The sequence below is a fragment of the Molossus molossus genome, unplaced genomic scaffold, assembly GCF_014108415.1.
Source record: "Molossus molossus isolate mMolMol1 unplaced genomic scaffold, mMolMol1.p scaffold_m16_p_14, whole genome shotgun sequence".
Lineage (NCBI taxonomy): Eukaryota > Metazoa > Chordata > Mammalia > Chiroptera > Molossidae > Molossus > Molossus molossus.
Window position 1 is genome coordinate 3,344,527 of NW_023425349.1, and position 19,652 is coordinate 3,364,178.

General features: G+C 62.5%; 1 protein-coding gene across 1 annotated transcript in view; it reads left to right on the top strand.

Annotated features, from left to right (window-relative positions):
• The window catches only part of AK8 (adenylate kinase 8), a 59,752-nt gene that overhangs the window by 8,372 nt on the left and 31,728 nt on the right, over positions 1-19,652 (top strand). The window contains exons 3-5 of the mRNA XM_036261693.1: positions 517-566; positions 2,738-2,851; positions 8,640-8,708. Of these exons, the coding sequence (XP_036117586.1) occupies positions 517-566; positions 2,738-2,851; positions 8,640-8,708 (233 nt within the window). The remainder of the gene's footprint in view (positions 1-516; positions 567-2,737; positions 2,852-8,639; positions 8,709-19,652) is intronic.

Consider the following 19,652-nt stretch of genomic DNA (forward strand, 5'->3'; position numbering starts at 1 on the left):
AATGCCCGCGTTTGAACACAAAGGCTTCCTGCCTGGGGTTTTATGAATCTGGCCCATTCATGGCAGGCTCTCCCCCAATACTTCCCCTGTAAAATGATGGGGAATACAGTTTGCTAAATAAGAGGGCATAAATAAAAAAAAAGAGAAAAGCTTCGAAGGTCAATTTACATAAAATACAGCTTTATTTGAGAGCATGTCCCTGAGATGAAGTCCCTGTTTAAAAAGCTTTATGATGTTTGAAATCTCAATTGTTCCTGATATTTATTAGTTTGGCAAACAAGTTACCGTGTCTGTGTCCCCTTGGAGAGAAAAAAATAAACCATCTCAGCGATCACTTACCTCTCTAAACACAGAGCGGGCCCTATGGTGAGAGCATCTCGGATCCGCGGTTACAAACGCCATGTGCTGGCAGAAAGCGAAATCCGGGGAGGGGAGAAATAGTGCCGTATATACCCCGAGTCCGGCGGGCGGGGCTGCTTTGGATGGAGCGATGATGTCCGAACCTTCTCATTCCAGTGCCGAGGGTGATCATCCTGGGTCCACCGGCCTCGGGGAAGACGACCATCGTAAGTGTCCCCTAGTGTGCGGCGCTGCGCTGCCCCCTCCCACGGAGCCGGGCGCCTGTGGCCGCGACCCATCCTGGCCGGATCTGCTGCTTTCCCATCTCCTCCTACACGTGCTTTCTTTTTCTTCTTTAAATCCTCACCCAAGGGTATTTCTCCATTTATCCTCAGATAGAGAGGGAGGCTGAGAGAGGAACATCGAGGTGAGAGAGACGCATCGATTGGTTGTCTCCCCCATGACCCCGACCAGGGCCGGGGACCGAGCCACAACCCAGGCATGTGCCCTTGATTGGACGCTCTAACCGCGGAGCCAAACCAGCCAGTTACATTCTTATCGCAAGAGGCAGTATGTGTTCATAGCAGAAAACCTAGAAAATACAATAAACCCCCAAACCCAGAAGTACAACTCCCTGACCACCAGGAGCTGTTTTGGGATGTGCCTCCAGGGTTTTCTCGTGGCCATAGGACGCTGGCTTTGCCCCTCAGTGCTGTCCTCGGGGTCCGTCTCGGGGCCGAGTGCTGGCCCGGAGCACACACGTTCCCCAGAACCTGGGCCTGGGGTCTTGGGATCCACTCGTGACGTTGTAGGTGTGAGCCGCTTCACCCAGTCAGAAGAGCACAGGGGCTCACTTCCGGGGTTGACAGCAGTTCAGCATTTTGCCATATTTGCCGTGACGATTGTCTTCCATTTTAAAGACAATACAACTTGAAAGATACGGGGACTGCGTCTCCCCACCTTCTCTTCTGTCCCGCCAGGCAGGCGACCCTGTCCTGCAGCCGATGCGCTCCATCCTGTCCCTGGTTTTAATCCTGTGGTTTTAAGCTCCTTTTTTTTTAAGGGCCAAACACTTAAAGTTGTAATCATCGAGTTGGCACTTCTCTGTCTTTCAAAGCCTGGTTAGTGAGCCTCGGTCCACCCTCCCTCAGTGACGGTGTCCTTGTCACCGAGCGCTTGCCCACCTGGAGGGTGTGGCCGGGTCCCCTGAGGAGCTGGTTCCCTGGTGAGTGGGTGCCCGAGAGGGCTGACCCTCACGGAAACCTGCCTGGGCCCTGCTCCGACCACGTCTGTCCTTCCGTCCACCCGCCTGTCAGGCTCTGTCCAGGTTTTCTGCTCCGCAGGCTCAGCTGCCAGCCTCCCGCCCGAATCGGTTTTGCTGCTAGACCCTCGGGGGCCCCAGCCCTGGCCAGCACGCGCATTGCCAGGGTGCTTAGGAAAAATGCAGGTTTCCAGGCCCCCCTCTGGACTCCCTCGTGGAAGGTGCCCCGAGGTGACTCTGAGGCTGGGACCGCGGGTGGTCATGTCCGCACTGAGCTGGGTGCCCTGAGCCTTGTGGAGCTGGAGTTGGCAGCTCAGGGTGAGGGCTCCCTTGGCAAAGGCTCTGCCTTCCAGACAGTCACTGCGGCCACCTTGCTCTTCCCCACCTGTGTGCCCTGATCACAGGGCAGAGTTTGTGCAGCGCTGTGACTCGAGAGCAGACACCTCTGTCCGGTCCTCCCCGAGGTGGCCAGGGCCCCACGGTGCTTAGCTGCATGTGTTCCACTGTCCCCCTGGCCCCCCTTCTGTGTGGGGACACAGAGACTCTAACTTCACCATAAGCTGACATAGAGTAAATCCAGCAGAGGCCCCGAGGGCTGTTGCTGACCGTGTCACCCCCCTTTCCCAGCTTGAGGAGTGGAGAGTTGGGGTCCGTACCTGCCCAGAGGGCCTGCAGGACCCTCGGAGGCATCCTGCCGCCAAGTGGTCATCGGTACAAACTTGGCACGGAGAACCTTGTATTGCACTGTTATGCTTTAATTGTGTCCTCCCCTGGTCTCTGTGGTAGTTATGAATGAGCCTAGACATTCATTTCACCGGGGCTCATCTCCCCATCTTGAAGGGAAAGTCAGCATGGAACGAGGTTTGATCCATACGTCGGTCCTATCTCTGCGTTTCCTGGGTTCGCCGCTCGTGTCCCGCAGGCTGGGAAGACCTGCCACGGGGGTTTCGGCCCCACGGAGGCAGAGGCAGGAGGCAGAGGGGTCGGCACGCAGCAGGCTCCTGGGCGGGGAGGTGCTGCACGGCCGTCTCCCCGGCCTCCTCCGGCCAGGAGCGGGCAGGACTGGGCAGGGCCTGGGCGTGTGTGGACTCCCCTTCCTGAGCGCCTCCACGCAGGTTTCTCTCCCCTCCTCTCCAGGCCATGTGGCTGCGCAAACATCTGAACTGCAGCCTTCTCACCGTGGAGAACCTGATCGCCAGACAGCATTCTTCTCTGGCCGCAGGTGCCAGGAGCCAGTTCCAGAAAATGAAGGTAGGCCTGGCCCCGAGGGGGGCAGGGCTCCTGGGCTCCCCACCCCATGGCCCAGTCAGTTTCTGTTTCCTGTTGGATTGAGAGGAATTGCTGGGGTGAAATGAGATGCAGGCCGGATGTGACGGAAGGAGGGAGGGTTCTTAAGTGGGGCACACGCTGGTGGGGGAGGTGAGGGGTCTGTGCTGGGATCCGGATAGAGGGGAGCCCATGGTGTACTGTGGGTGCAGGTGGGGCGGGGTCCTTCTCACCCGTGACTGCCTGCCGGCCCGCACCAGGACCGGGGGCTGAGCTGCAGCGAGTTCCGGGGGAGGTGGTCCCGTCTCCGGAGTGGAGATGCCGCGCTGCACAGTAGGGCGCCTGCTCCAGCGCTCTGGGCCCGAGCCCCAGGCCGCACCGCAGCAGGCAGGCCCCATGTGGTCCCTCTCACGCATCCCACGGGGACTGGTGGTGGTTCTGAAATTCCAACCCTGCATTTGAAAGACATAAAAAAGGAAAATAGGAGGCTTGATCATGTCATTTCTCTTTAGTACAAATAAGAAACTTTGAAATATTTCTTCAAAGTCCCTTTTGGCCTATTAGTGATTTCGTCTGTTCGGGCTGCGAGGACAGAACACTGCAGACTGGGTGGCTTGGCAACAGCCGGTGTCCTCCGAGGCTGGGTGTCCGAGAGCACGGCGCCAGCAGATCCAGTGTCTGGGGCAGACGCCCCGCCTGGGTCCTCTCACGGCGTAGGGGTCACGGAAGGTCCCTGGGGCACTAGCCCCGTTCACGAGGGCTCCCCCTCATGACCTAGTCACCTCCCAAAGGCCCAGTACTGTGACCTTGAGGGTAAAGAGTTCAGCCTGTGATTTGAGGGGTCAGGGTACAAACATTCACACCACGGAACAGAGGGACCCTGTGTTTGCTGCGCTCCAAGTGCGTGCCGGGCCTCCCTCCTGGCCGCCTCGTCTCCGCGCAGGGGTGGTGGTACCCACCTGCAGCGCCTGTGGGGGTTAAGGAAGGGCCAGGGTGGGGTTCAGGCCTCCCTCCTGGCCGCCTCGTCTCCGCGCAGGGGTGGTGGTACCCACCTGCAGCGCCTGTGGGGGTTAAGGAAGGGCCAGGGTGGGGTTCAGGCCTCCCTCCTGGCCGCCTCGTCTCCGCGCAGGGGTGGTGGTACCCACCTGTAGCGCCTGTGGGGGTTAAGGAAGGGCCAGGGTGGGGGTCAGGCCTGTGGGGGTCCCCAGCAGGCACAGCCAGTGTGCCCAGGGCGCAGCCCCACCTCTGCAGAAGCTGTGCTAAGAGTTCACTGTGTCCGTCTTCATCTGCATTTGCTGGGCGAGGTCTTGGCCACACAGCCATGTGGTCACTGTTCCCCCAAGAACCTGGAAGGAGTTTCCAGGCCTCATGGTCCGCCAGTGAATGGTGGCTGGAGGGACAACCCTCCCGGCCAGCCCTCGGGGATCTGAAGGGAGACACGCTGACTCCTGGGACCCGGAGTGGGAGCACCCACCTTTTTGGCTCTGTGGCCAGGATTTGGGCAGCCACCTTGGCCCTCTCTGCCTCTCTGAGGCTCCTTCATCTTTTATCTCCGTTCTTTCTGTGGTTTTCCATCTTTCTTGGCCACTCGTGACCACTGGCCTGTTCCCAGGTTCAAACCACCCACAGAGGGAGCTCCAAGGCCCAATTCCAGGGAAGGGGATCTGCACGGGCAGCGGGTCAGGTGTCCCCAGGGCCCGGTCGGCTCTGGTGAGGGGTGTGTCACGCGGGCTCCACGAGGCCAAGGAGCATGGCTGTGGCCGGCAGGGCCCTGGTGGGCGAGCGGCCTTGGAGCTGAGGGTGGGTAGGCGGACTCCCAGCACGCGTTTGCTGACTGGGACACGTGATGGAGCAGGGGGGGAGCTCGGTCAGCAGGGCCAGCCCCCCGCAGAGACCCGCTGCCTGTCGGGCCTGGTGGCCCTGTCCGGGGGCAGTTGATGCCCCGGCCCCGCCCTCTCCTGCCCCACAGTCCTGCAGGAGCCCGAGTGGGGGTTCTAGTTGGAGCTCCCCAGCTCCTGGGGGCAGGGATATGGTTTTAGAGAGAAAGTGGTCATCTCATTTTCTGCAAAGATAAGCTTTCAGAGTAGGGGAGGCAGGGTTCTTTCTAGGATAAAGAGCTTTTATTTGGTGTATAACATTCAACAGAGAGGAGGGAGCTTAAAGAAATTCCTCCTGGCTTTCATCAGGCTAATTACCAGCATGTTCCAGACCACACCCCGCGTTCAAGGCTGGCTGGCTGGGGCCCTCTGCTCAGCAGCCAGTGGGAGGAGGGTGAAGGCAAGGCCGCCGGCCGAGGGGCGGGCGTGGAGGGTGTGCGTCGGCCGCTGCTCGTGGCCTTGGTTCAGGCCAGGCCACTTCCTAAGTGTCCTCTTTAAATCGTCCCGGAGCTGGGGCTCTGCAGCTCTCATCAGGGGCCCGTTGCCCCTGTCCCTGGGCTCTGCCGTCTGCACAGGGTTCCCTAGGCTGCTGGTGTCGGCCGAGACCTCCTAAGTGTCCTCTTTAAATCGTCCCGGAGCTGGGCCTCTGCAGCTCTCGTCAGGGGCGCGTTGCCCCTGTCCCTGGGCTCTGCCGTCTGCACAGGGTTCCCTAGGCTGCTGGTGTCGGCCGAGACCTCCTAAGTGTGCTCTTTAAATCGTCCCGGAGCTGGGCCTCTGCAGCTCTCGTCAGGGGCGCGTGCCCCTGTCCCTGGGCTCTGCCGTCTGCACAGGGTTCCCTAGGCTGCTGGTGTCGGCCGAGACTTCCTAAGTGTGCTCTTTAAATCGTCCCGGAGCTGGGCCTCTGCAGCTCTCGTCAGGGGCGCGTTGCCCCTGTCCCTGGGCTCTGCCGTCTGCACAGGGTTCCCTAGGCTGCTGGTGTCGGCCGAGACCTCCTAAGTGTCCTCTTTAAATCGTCCCGGAGCTGGGCCTCTGCAGCTCTCGTCAGGGGCGCGTTGCCCCTGTCCCTGGGCTCTGCCGTCTGCACAGGGTTCCCTTAGGCTGCTGGTGTCGGCCGAGACTTCTCCGCTGTGGGCGTTTCCAAGCGGTTCTGAAGTCCTTCCCAGTCGCCCGCCGTGTGCCACCCGGAGCCAGGGGGGAGCTCCTGCCCCTTGTCCTTGGAACTTCCAGCACGTGGGGCGTCCAAGGTGCCGTGCTGCGACCACTGCCCAGGTGTGGGCAGGGGGCTCTCAGCGGGCGGCTTCCCTGGCAGTGAGCTGACTCAGGCCTGTTCGCTGAGCGGCTGCCAAGTCCCCGCACCGGCTCTGGCGGGAAGAGCAGGGGCTGCAGGGCCAGGGTCCCGGGCCACAGCCAGGGGTGCTGAGCAGAGCCTTCCCGCAGGGCCAGGGGCCTGGGCCACAGCCAGGGGTGCTGAGCAGAGCCTTCCCGCAGGGCCAGGGGCCCGGGCCATAGCCAGGGGTGCCGAGCAGAGCCTTCCCGCAGGGCCAGGGGCCCGGGCCACAGCCAGGGGTGCCGAGCAGAGCCTTCCCGCAGGGCCAGGGGCCCGGGCCATAGCCAGGGGTGCCGAGCAGAGCCTTCCCGCAGGGCGGGAGGAGCCCGGGGCTGGCCCGGTGCCAGGACGCCCACGTGGGCAGGCTGGGCCTCGGCACAGGGAAGGCGCAGCGTGTGTGCTGTTTTGAGCTGTTCACCTGAAAACGCTGTGAAGATGCTCAGAAGCAGTGAGGCCAGTATAGGAACCCCAGGGACCCGCCAGCAGCTTCAGCCGGCAGCAGTGGATGGCAACCTAGCTTCATGGTGCCCAGCCCCGCCCCAGGTTACTTGCGAGCAGACACACCCACGTCTCATGTGTGCAGGGGTTTCAGTCCGTGTGTGCTGAGGGGCTGAGCACGGCCGTGTGCAGGCGAAGCAGGTCTCCCGCCCCGCCTGCAGCAGCCCACCCAGGCCCCACCCTCCACGGTGACCAGCCCTGGGGCAGGGGCAAGTCAGGTGCTGCCTCTAGTTCTGTCCCCGAGGCCCAGCAATAACCCCTGTGACCCTCCGCCCCCAGCTCCAGACTTAATTAACAGCTGCCAGCTCCCCAGTTTTTGTCTCCACTTCTGCCTTACGACCAACCAGAGAAAGCTCCCCTAACCACGACACGGGACGCCCGCTCAGCTTCCCGCCCCACAGTCCCCATCAGGACACCCCAGCCCCCCTTTTCCACTGAAACACTCTCCGCTTCTCGCGGCCTCTGAGTCTCGGCCACACCAGGTGACGCCAGAGCCTGCCGGGCTGAGCCGTCATCCCTTCCAGGTGGGTGGTCCCCGCTTGTTGCCACAGACACAGGCTCTTTCCATGAGACACACAGTGTCGCGTTAGCAAACCTGCCGTCTTTCTCCAGTATCGGGCCAGGGTCAAACTGGGCTCTTCCTTCAAAGCATGGTGTCCTGTTCTCTCCCTCCTCCCATCTCCTGCCGGGGAAACCGAGTCACCCGCTCTGGCAACCCTGAGGAGCTGCAGACTCTGAAGGGAGAGCTGCCTCAAAGGGTTTCTGATCAGTTCTTTATGGGCATTGATTGATTTTTCGAGAGGAAGGGAGAGAGAAACCTCCATCGGCTGCCTCCTGCACGCCCCTCCTGGGGATCGGCCGCAACCCGGGCCTGTGCCCTGACGGGATCGACTGTTGGTCGTGCACGGGACACACCCGGCCACTGAGCCTTAGCAGCCAGGGCTCGGGTCAGTCCCGCGTGAGCCCCAACCCCAGCCGAGCCCCCGGAGCCCTTCAGTGGGGAGGGTGGGAGTCAGGCCGGCCGGGGTCTCCACTGCTCCCCCACCCGGCTGCTCTGGGTGGAAGCTCAACTGTAGATCAAAGTGCCTACGAGTCCCCAGCAAGCGTCACTCAGAGGCGGCCCAGGAGCATCGGGGGCCTCGAGAGTGGGGCCTGCTGCCGGGGCCGCTGGGGCTTGTGGTCCTGCCGAGGCAGCCCAGGCGTGGAGAGGCTCAGCGAGGCGCCCGGCGCAGGGCCAGGGCTCGACCCCAGCCCCGGCTGCCCCTGAGCGGCAGCAGGGGAGGGCGCCCCGGTGAGCGCCAGGCAGCCCGTGCGACCCTCCTGCCCTTGACGAGAAGGCAGGCTGGCACCCCTGTCACCGAGCGGCACCTGGGCTGGGCCTTCGCTGGGCTCCATCCGTTTATCGCTGGTTCTCCCCAAAAAGCCAGGCTTTGGGGCTGGGTGGGCGAGCATGACAGGGCTCTGGCAGGGGAGCCTCGTTCCCGCAGACAGCTTGGCAGGCCCCTGAGAGCGGCCCCCCGGAAGCGCCGCTGCAGCGGTGACATTTCAAAGCTGGTATCGGGACAGCGCACAGCGGGCACCTCGCTAGCCTGCCCCTGCGCACGACTGCAGGGGGCACTGCGCCCCACCTGGACCTGCCCCTGTCAGCTCCTGTTTCCTGACTGGTGGCACACCTCCCCCCCGCCCCCCCGCATCCCCGCCCCAGGACCTGTCTGAGTGCTGTCTCCTGAGTGCGGGCTGTGGGAGGGAGATGGGGCTCCCGCAACTGGCCTCAGGCTGTAACCAGCTCGGCCTGGGGTCGCAGGGGACAGCAGGGGTCAGGGGAGTGGGAGGAGGAACGAGGAGGCGAGGGGCAGGGCTGCTCCCTGTCCACCTCGTCCCTTGCCAGCCTGGGAGTTCCTGGGATAGCTGGGGCGATAGCAGCACCGGCAGAACCCCTCCAGCAGCTTCTCCCATGCGGTTAGGGCTCCACTCGCGGGGGACTCAGCTCAGCGGAGCCCCTGGCCTGCGGTGCTGAGTCCTTCAGCGCTCGGTGCCCGGGCTGGGCCCCACTCCGTCCCTCCTTCCGCAGGCAGTGCCCCGCCGACTGCTGGTGAAGCTGATTCAGGAGCGCATGCAGGAAGAGGACTGCGTCAGCCAGGTGAGCCGCCAGGCGGAGCAGCTCGGGCTCCCACGGGGGCGGGGCGGGGGAGCGAGCCGGCCAGGGCCAGCAGAGACGGCACGAGACACACCAGAGCTCGTGGGGGCCAGTCTCTGGACATGGGTTCACCTGGGACGGAGCCCACATGACCAGGCGTCCATCAGGTTGCCTGTCGGAAGGTGCTGGCCCATCAAAGGGGGTCACGGGAGCTTTGGGTGACAGCACAGCTGTCAGAGGTGGGGGTGGGGGCAGGTAGGGCTGAGGGAGCTGTCAGACCAGCAGTGCGGGGAGTGGAGGGACAGAGGGAGGACGGGGCACCCCAAACTCTCCTGCTGCCCTCTGACCCCTGCAGCCCCCCCTTTGGGGGTGGAATCAGCTGCCACTGGCCAGTGATTCAATCAATCATGCTTTTGTGATGAGACCCCCATAAAACCCCTGCAGGACTGGGCTGAGAGAGGGTTGGCCACCTGTGGAGGTCCACGCCCCCCACACCCCTGCCCTGTGTATCACTACCCCTGGCTGTTTCTGAGATACATCATTTCACAGTAAACCGTGACCCAGCAAGTGGAACATTTCTCTGAGTCTGAGCCGCTCCAGCAAGTTAACGGAGCCCAGGACGGGCACAGGCGACCCTGTGGGTGATGACGGGTACGGGCGACCCTGTGGGTGATGACGGGCACGGGCGACCCTGGGGTGATGACGGGCACAGGCGACACAGGCGACCCTGCAGGTGATGACAGGCATGGGCGACACAGGCGACCCTGTGGGTGATGACGGGCACGGGCGACCCTGCGGGTGATGACGGGCACGGGCGACACAGGCGACCCTGCGGGTGATGACGGGCACGGGCAACCCTGCGGGTGATGACGGGCACGGGCGACCCTGCGGGTGATGACGGGCACGGGCGACCCTGCGGGTGGTGACGGGCACGGGCGACCCTGTGGGTGATGACGGGCACGGGCAACACAGGCGACCCTGCGGGTGATGACGGGCACGGGCGACACAGGCGACCCTGCAGGTGATGACAGGCATGGGCGACACAGGCGACCCTGCGGGTGATGACGGGCACGGGCAACCCTGCGGGTGATGACGGGCACGGGCGACCCTGCGGGTGATGACGGGCACGGGCGACCCTGCGGGTGGTGACGGGCACGGGCGACCCTGCGGGTGATGATGGGCACGGGCAACACAGGCGACCCTGCGGGTGATGACGGGCACGGGCGACACAGGCGACCCTGCGGGTGATGACAGGCATGGGCGACACAGGCGACCCTGCGGGTGATGACAGGCATGGGCGACACAGGCGACCCTGCGGGTGATGACGGGCACAGGCAACCCTGCGGGTGATGACGGGCACGGGCGACCCTGCGGGTGATGACGGGCACGGGCGACCCTGCAGGTGGTGACGGGCACGGGTGACCCTGTGGGTGATGACGGGCATGGGCGACACAGGCGACCCTGCGGGTGATGACGGGCACGGGCGACCCTGCGGGTGATGACGGGCACGGGCGACCCTGCAGGTGGTGACGGGCACGGGCGACCCTGTGGGTGATGACAGGCATGGGCGACACAGGCGACCCTGCGGGTGATGACGGGCACGGGCGACCCTGCGGGTGATGACGGGCACGGGCGACCCTGCGGGTGGTGACGGGCACGGGCGACCCTGCGGGTGGTGACGGGCACGGGCGACCCTGCGGGTGATGACGGGCACGGGCGACCCTGCGGGTGATGACGGGCACGGGCGACCCTCTGGGTTTGCGACTGGTGCGTCTGAAGTGGGACTGAGCCCTCCACCTGAGGAATCTGACACTCTGGGTCGATAGTGGCAGACTTGAGTCAAATTGTAGGGCAGACAGCAGCTGGTGTCCTCGAGTTGCTTGCTGGCGGTGTGGGAGCCAGTCTCTCCACACATTGGAATTGGTGACCAGAACCCACAAAGCGGGGTGGAGAGGGTCGGGGGGACATGGAGAGGAAAAGGGGACAGCAGGTACAGTGAGCATCTGCTGGGCACCTCTGGGGGTGAGGGCTTGACACATATGGCCCTCATGGGACCCTCTGGTTGGCACCATGATGCCCCCATTTTACAGATGAGGAAACTGAGGTCTGGCTGTGTGATTTTGACAAACTGAGGCTGCCCAGGTCCTTGCCCACAGCTACGGCCAACATCAAAATGTCAAGATTTCTTATTAATATTGTCAATTAATTATAAGCAATTATTATTATACTGTACTCTCTGACTATATTGCCCATCATAAGTAATGCTATTGGTTGAGTTTATACCATTTATATGAATATTATAATGATGTTCATTATCATCATTATTGCTGTTTTGGTGATGGCACCACCAAACTGGTGATGATGATCGGGACACCTGGTCTGGGATTGTGTGCACAGACAGGTGTGCTGTGCGAGAGGCTGTGACATCCACTGTGGCTGGCGACAACGGCTGGGCTCTAGGCTGTGTGTGCCCACTCAGGTGCCCGGTCTCACTCAGTCTTGCCACGGCCCAGGGTGGGCGGGACTGTGCGGCCTGGTGCCACGGCCCAGGGCGGGCAGGATTGTGTGTCCTGTTGCCACAACCTAGGGCGGGCGGGACTGTGCGTCCTGTTGCCACGGTCCAGGGCGGGCGGGACTGTGCGTCCTGTTGCCACGGCCCAGGGCGGGCGGGACTGTGCGTCCTGGTGCCACGGCCCAGGGCGGGCGGGACTGTGCGTCCTGGTGCCACGGTCCAGGGCGGGCGGGATTGTGCGTCCTGGTGCCACGGTCCAGGGCGGGCGGGATTGTGCGTCCTGGTGCCACGGTCCAGGGCGGGCGGGACTGTGCGTCCTGGTGCCACGGCCCAGGGTGGGCGGGACTGTGCGTCCTGGTGCCACGGCCCAGGGCGGGCGGGACTGTGCGTCCTGTTGCCACGGTCCAGGGCGGGCGGGACTGTGCGTCCTGTTGCCACGGCCCAGGGCGGGCGGGACTGTGCGTCCTGTTGCCACGGCCCAGGGTGGGCGGGATTGTGCGTCCTGTTGCCACGGCCCAGGGTGGGCGGGACTGTGCGTCCTGGTGCCACGGCCCAGGGTGGGCGGGACTGTGCGTCCTGTTGCCACGGTCCAGGGCGGGCGGGACTGTGCGTCCTGTTACCACGGCCTAGGGGGGGCGGGACTGTGTCCTGTTACCACGGTCCAGGGCGGGCGGGACTGTGCGTCTGAGACGTGCAGAGTCTGCTCCAAGTGCCTCAGTCGGCCCCGGACCGAGATGCACACATGGGAGTCCCACTTGGGCCCCTATCCTTGCCCTGCTCACGTGTCCCCACCGGCGGGGGCTTCCCTGCCTGCCGCCTCACAGTTGTGATCCTGTTGTGTCCAGGCCATGGCTCCCTGCAGAGTAAAGACAGGCTCCTCTTGTCTGTTTTCAAATTTCTCCTGAGCTTCAAGGGGCATCCGCACCCTTTCATCTCTCCGGGTGGAGCCCGGGCTTCTGGCGCCGAGGTGCGGCTTCTCCCGTGCTGCGGTTGTCCGAAACCCGACCCTCCTCCAAAATGAACAGGCTTTCCTGCTTCTAGGGAGAAAAAGGACATCATGCATATTCATTGATATGGTAATTATTGTTATTTAGCTGCACAGGGACTGGAATTGGTAATTGAGAGCACAAAAAGATGCAGGGTTAGTGCCCAGGGAAAAGGAATGCATTCCCGACCCATCGGGGTTCTGTAGCTACGGCTGGTCCCCCCCTTTCTCTTTCGGTATAATGCAATCTCTTTGAAGAATTTCTTTGAAGTGACCGTCAAATGCATTAGAGGACGAGAAATCAGCACTGCGTCGGCCCTGTCAAAGGGAGGAGGGTGCTGCCTGTTGGGGACCGGCCTCTCTCGGGACAGCGCTGTTCATGGACCATGAGTCCGAGTGCCCGGTCCTCGGAGCTCATCGGGAAGAAGAAAGGCAGTAGCGCAGGGGATTTGGAAGAGATGCTCAACCCCACAGGCTTCTGCGTCTTACCTTCCTGTCTGCGCGCCTCTTGTCTGACTTGCTAAGAATCCCTTCCCTTTCCTGGGCACCTGGCCCACCTCCTTGCTTCCCCGGCCCGTCCCCCTGTCACTGCCGGGGTGTCACTGAGAACGAGCAGACTGACTCCTGGACGGCGGTGCCTTCACATGGCTCGAAATTCAACAAGTGCCCAAGTCCCCGTACTCCTGTCCCCCAGCCTCGCGGCCCCTTCCCACAGGTGACTGATGGTAAAATCCTCCTGAAAAAACATCCTTCTGAAGACGGCTTTATGCACAGAGAAGCATTTGTCTTTTAAAGTGAAAGTCACTGTGTCGCTCTGCTGCTGAGACCCTCCCTGCCTCCCGTCCCCCTTGGCTGCCCCGTGATGCCCTGAGGCCCGTCCCGTCCCGTCCCCCTTGGCTGCCCCGTGATGCCCTGAGGCCCGGCCCGTCCCCCTTGGCTGCCCCGTGATGCCCTGAGGCCCGGCCCGCGCGGCCTCCTCTCCGCTCCTCTGCCCTCCCGGCCTCCCGTCCCCCTTGGCTGCCCCGTGATGCCCTGAGGCCCGTCCCGTCCCGTCCCCCTTGGCTGCCCCGTGATGCCCTGAGGCCCGGCCCGGCCCCCTTGGCTGCCCCGTGATGCCCTGAGGCCCGGCCCGCGCAGCCTTCGCTCCTCGGCCCTCCCTGCCTCCCGGGCCTCCTCCCGCACCTGCCCCACCCCGGGCCTTGGCACCCTGGCGGTCAGACCCCAAGGGGTTCCCCTGTTCCGGGGCCCACGCCTTGTGGAACCCCGCCCTTGAGTGGGGCCAGGGCCAGGGCCGAGGCAATGAGGTGTCACTGCCGAGAAGCGCAGGGTGTAAGACTCGGCCTCCGGCCCGATGGAGGGAGCTGCCGTGTTGGGAAGGCCATGGGCAGCCCATTGGACCTGAGGGCAGCCTCCAGCCCGTGAGAAAGCAGAGCCTTCAGCCGCTCACCCGTGGCTGTGACGCTGCCCTTCTTCAGTGTCCGGGGGAGCGCACAGCCCAGCTGACCACGGGCGCTGCCCGAGAGACCCTGAGCTCAGACCGCCCACGACTGTCGTGTTAGCACTGAGACCGACAGTCCGCTACGCAGCAGTGGGAGACATGCCCCTTCGCTGGCTGAGCACCCCTGGGGCTGAACAGCTCTCCTTCCCGTCTAGGTGAAGGTACTTCCTCAGGCAGGCGCCCTGACCCGCACAGCCCCGGGAGGCCAGTTTCTCGTTGCCTGAGATCGCAGCCTCCTGCCTTTTCCTCCGAACGTGAACGTCCCCGGTTGTCATTAGGAGCGTGACTTCCGTGAGGGTGGGTGCCCCGTCTGTCCCGTCCTGCAGGACCCCCAGAATCTCACATGGTACCTGGGGAAGAGTGGGTCATTCAAGTAAAAACTGACCCCGCTGTTGAACTTTGACCTTGCTCCCAACATCCTATCAGGCAAGCCTCTGACCACACTGCACGCAGGGCCACACCCCCAAACCTCAGTTAACAGTCTGAGGGGGCTCCTTTATCGTACATCAAACACAAGCTTGTACTTTGGTCCTCAGGCTAACTATTCGATTTCATCTGATGCGGAGACGCTGGTACCCCCATGGGGATGAGGTGGTGCACTAGACTGGAGCCCTCAGATTTACTCGGCAGGTTCTAGAGTCTTTTTTCTTCTCTTCCCTCCCCTTTGGTCACAGATTTATTCTCTCCTGCCCAGAACGCGAGTCCGTGTTTCATGGTGGGAGGCTGATGGGCGGAGGCCCTGGCTCGGTGCAGAAGGGCGGCTGTTTATTTGTCCTTGCGGCTGTCACCCGTCCCCAGTTCTCCTCCGCTGGTGGGAGCACAGGCTCGCCTCGCCGTGGCTTTGACACCTGCGGGTTTGTAGATGTCGCTCCGAGCAGTGCGGTTTCACTGCTCGGCAGCTCTGCTCTGCTCAGGCCCTGGCTCGTGTCCCCTCATTCAAACACAGCAGGGTTGCAGGGCGGGGAGCACGGCCCCATGCAGGAGCGGCCTGGCTGGGCGCAGGGTGACTCTCAGCAGCTTGAGCGACCCAGGGGTGGGGCAGAGGCTGCCTCCTGAGAGCTGGGATGCCCCTCACCCCCTCCCTAAGCTCTGGTGCTGTTCAGTCAGCTGCCAACTCCCAGGAGCATGGAGTGTGCCGGAAGGCTGCGGGACCAGGCCACGGCCGTCCTGTGCACCACCTCCGCCCTCGACATGCCTTGTCACATCGATCCAGAGGACGTGGTCTCCCAGCTGATAAGGGGCCGGGGTCCCCACCTGGCCCAGTACTGCCTGTCAGTGGGATTTGAAAGAACGGTGGAAACAAAGTGGACAGTTTTTAGCTATAATCGGCAACATTTTAACTGCCCTGGTTTTAAATGTAAATAACCTGACAACTACAACTTTCATTATAAATAAGAGTGTTGGTTAGAATACAGGAGCAAATGTGTATTTTATTGGTATGCCGTTTATTTATTTATTAAGATGTGGGATTCACTTGTTCATACCCTAACAAGGAAACGGAGTTGAGGAGGAGTCTAGGGAGACGGAAAGAGGTCCCGGCCCCCAGGAAACAGCCCGAGGGGAAAGGCTGTTCTCACGGGAGGGGGGAAGGTGGGGGGAAGGTGGGAGGAAGGTGGAGGGAAGGTGGGGGCCAGGTGGGGGGAAGGCGGCGGGAAGGTGGGGTGAAGGTGGGGGCAGATGGGGGGAGGGCGGCGGGTGCTTTCTGGTGGCAGCGACCCAGACACGCGGGACACCTCGGGCGGTGGGAAGTGACCCTGTGAGGCAGCACCTGGCGGGGAGATGCTGCAGCTGTGGTGTTGTGATGTCCAGAGACCCTGAGAGCGGGCAGCCGCTCTTCCTGGTGACGCCTCCTTCCCCACACGCTCACGGCTCCCCTGCTTAGAGCCCACGCCGTCACAGACGACACCCAGTGCCTGTCCTGGCTCCAGCGGCCGGGGGCGGGGAGAGCTGGGTCAGCTAGACCCGGGGTAGTCAGGTAAGTAAACCAGTGACAGTCCACCCCCCCCAGGGGCTCTCCAACAGGCACGCCCCCAAACCCAGCCCAGACGCACAGCGCACCGAACGCGGGTGAACGCCCCAGGGAGCTCACGAACGGGTGCGGCGTGAGAGGGGTGGCGGGATCCCAGCTCCAGCTGTGGCAGCTGTTGTCACTGCAGCGGCGTGACCACAGTTCCCCGGGTGCTGGACGCAGGCTGGTGGCCCCGTGGCCCTGGCCTTGGCTTCCTGGGAGGCCCAGCCAGGAAGCAGCCTTGGACGAGCTCAAGAGCCCTCAGCTCGCCGAGCCCCCCCAGCACGCTCCCCGAGACGCGCGTCCCCGCCTGTCATGGGGAAGCTCTCCCAGGCCCGCCTCTGGGCCGCCCGCCTGTGGGACTGCCCCCCGAGACTGCCCCTCCAGATGGGCTCTCCCTGGCAGCCCACAGACCTGGGCAGCAGCCCTTTCGGAAAGGAGGCGGAGGGAGAGAACGGCTCGCCGTTCCGAACTGGACTTGTGACGGTGCAGCGGGTGAGGTCCCAGGCGCTGTGCGGTGCGTGGTGGTCACCGTCCTGCTTGCAGATGAGGAGAACGGGGTCCACTCCCAGAGTGCCCGCCTCTCACCTTCACGTTGACCCGACACCCTCGGGGCTCATCTTGCCTCTGAGCCGCGACGGGCTCCACGGTGCAGGAGAGGAGGCCATGCGCTGGGTGCTGTGGGTCGTCCACGCCGAGGGCGAGCCCCCCAGGTCTGAGCCCGCGCTGGACGCGAGGCCGAAAAGCGAGTTAGCTCTGCCGTGGGTCCGCTCAGTGTTACCCCAGGCCCAGGGCTGGGCGGCACCGGCCTGCTTGGGGACAGACAGCGTGGGTTCCCAGCTGGTCTTCCTCCACAGGGTGCTTTCTGGGCCACCACAGACATCTGACGTGGATTTGACGTGAAAATACTTTCTAGCTGTTTGAAATGCATAAGACCATTCACACCTGTGCTATCCCAACTTTTAACCCCTGGAGAGTCCTGGCTTCAGCCTGCAGTCCTGGACACACAGACACGCCTGAGTCTGCATGTTTGCATGAGAATGTCACACGTGTGTCACTGAGGAGCAGGGCTCCACACCCCAGCCTGTCTGAGCACACGCAGTGTCGGGCTGTGCAGGAAGGAGGCCGCGCGTGTGTCACGGAGGGACAGGGCTCCTGCACACCCAGCCTGTCTGAGCACACGCAGTGTCAGGCTGTGCAGGAAGGAGCCACGCGTGTGTCACGGAGGGACAGGGCTCCTGCACACCCAGCCTGTCTGAGCACACGCAGTGTCGGGCTGTGCAGGAAGGAGCCACGCGTGTGTCACGGAGGGGCGGGGCTCCTGCACACCAGCCTGTCTGAGCACACGCAGTGCCGGGCTGTGCAGGAAGGAGGCCATGCATGTGTCACGGAGGGGCAGGGGTCCTGCACACCCAGCCTGTCTGAGCACACGCAGTGCCGGGCTGTGCAGGAAGGAGGCCAGCTGGCTGCCTGGGGCTGGGGCAGGGCCTCGTGGAGGAGCCCGTTCGGGCAGAAGGGGACCCGAGATGTTCGCATGGTTGAGGGGTCAGGAACGACAGCAGGTGTGGCATATTGTTGAGGTTAAACTTTGAAATAAAAATTCTGTGGCGGTGGCGGCGCTCGCCTAGCTCTGGCCCATTTGGCTCAGCAGTGAGAGGGTCAGCACGTGGACCAGGGAGTCACGGGTGCTATTCTGGCCAAGGGCACGTGGACCGGGGAGTCATGGGTGCTATTCTGGTCAAGGGCACGTGGACCAGGGAGTCATGGGTGCTATTCTGGCCAAGGGCACGTGGACCAGGGAGTCATGGGTGCTATTCTGGCCAAGGGCATGTACTTCTGTTCCGGTTTGTCCCCTGCCCTGGTCGGGGTCGTGTAGAGGCAACCGGCTGATGTGTCCCTCTCTCTCACATTGATATGTCTTTCTCCCTCCCTCCCTCCCTCCCTCCCTCCTCTATCTGGAGATAAATGGAAAAATGTCCTCCGGTGAGGATTAAAAAAAAAAAAAATGCTGCCAGTCATCAAAGCACAGTTAACCCTTGAACTACATGGTTTGAACTGTGTGGGACCACTTATACGTGGATTTTTAAAAATAAACGTACAGGTGGCCTTCTATATCCCTGGGTTTTGCATCTTCGGATTCAACCCACTTCTGATGGGAAACAGTATCTCTGGTCTGTGGTTGGGAATCCGCCGATGGAGAAGGCCGACTGTAGGTATTGTCCTCCCCACTTTATAGCAGGGACATGGCCATCGGCAGATGTGGCATCCAGGGGGCCTGGCACCAGTGCCCCGCAGCACCGAGGGACCACTGTGGGCACCTCGTTTCCACCGACTGCCCTAGGGCTCATCAGTGTACCCAACTTGATCTTCCTTTGCTAGCTGATGAGATAGACCGTTTCTTCCCTCCCATCTGCCGGGAAACCGCGGCTGTGTCGTCGGGAAGAAAGGCTGCGGTGCACCTGCGACGCTCCCGTTCCGACTGAGCTCAGTGAGCCTGCTTTCGGGGTCTAGCCTTCAGCCCCAGTTGGCCTCCTTGAGGAATGGGCTCCAGGCCCCAGGGACCGCCTCTCGCGTCTGCACTCGGAGCTGGGAGCTGGAGGGGCGTCCTGGGGAAAACGCAGGGGAGCCCCTCTCTGGTCTTCGGAGGAGAGGGGAGGAGACAGGAGCAATGCATCAGAAAGGCAGAGGACCCAGAGGGCAGGAGTCTTGCGGCGCGGAATTGCTAATTGCGCTTTAATAACAGTCAGGAGGGCAGGGAAGGCCAGTGTTCACAGGGAGCTGCGCCGCTCGCGTCGGGCCGCGCTCTGCTGGGCCTCGCCGCGTTCCCCAGGCTGGCTGGCTGCTTTGCTTTCCTTTTTTCTCTTCCGTGACATCTGCTCGGTGCTTGTCCCTCCTGTGATACTGCACCCCTCGCAGCTGTGCGGACCTCCAGCTCCGCGCGGGTGCACGGGGTGCCCTGAGCAGACGCCTCTTTGATGTGTGATGAAACAGAACCAGGCCACGGGGGTGTGGCGAGCGCAGGCATCAGAATATCAATTAACCTGCTCAGAACAAAGCTGCAGCTGCAGAGTGGGGCAGACATTTCACTGGAGTGCCGGCTAGATGGGTAATGTATTCTAATTAGGGACCGACTGATGCTCCCGCACCCAGCACTCCGGGAAGTCAGACCCCCGACCTCGCGGGCACCTGGCGGGGCCCATCATGGCAGTGGCTGGCTGCTACCTACTGATTTATGACTTCTTGCTTCGCCAGACTTTGCAGCTATGAACTTGCTCTCGGCCCAAGTTGCTGTTTCCCCTTGAACGTACGGTTCATCATGCAGCTGGGCAATCACAGGACCCTGTATGAATGCAGGAGCGCAGGGAGAGTCCTTCTCCGAGGGCTAAGCCTGGGGCTCCCATCCTGAGAATGCCCCAGAACCAGCGCTCCCCGACGCAGGGCCCCTGGTCACTGTGCCCTGCTTTCCAGGTGGCACCTGGGCCGGTGCAGGGACAGAGGGTCGCTGTGCCTGTCTTCCCCAGAGTGCGGGGCTGCATGGTGGGGGGTGGGCTGCCCTCAGGGGTCCCTCAGGGGCCTGTTTCTTAGCACCTCGGATTCTGAAAGAGCAGCCTGGAGAGCTGCTGGCCTGGGATTCGTCAGCCCGCCTTCTCCGTCCTAAGTCTCAGATCTGCGAGCGCAGCCCCGGCAAGGCCGGCTAATTAGGGAGATGTTCCTCATTTTGCTGCACTTTTCCTGTGTAATTGGAAGCCTGCTTCCTCCCGTGAGAAGCCAGTGAGAGCTGTTCCCCTGAATAGTTCTAAAAGCTTTGGACCACATACTGATGTCGGCTGCAGACGTATGGGCGAGATGCTGCTGATCACTCGGCAATGCAATATTAAACGCGAGGCCTCTCCGGTGCCGAGCGAGGACCGAGCTCCAGCCGTCTTTCAGCTTCAAAAAGGGAC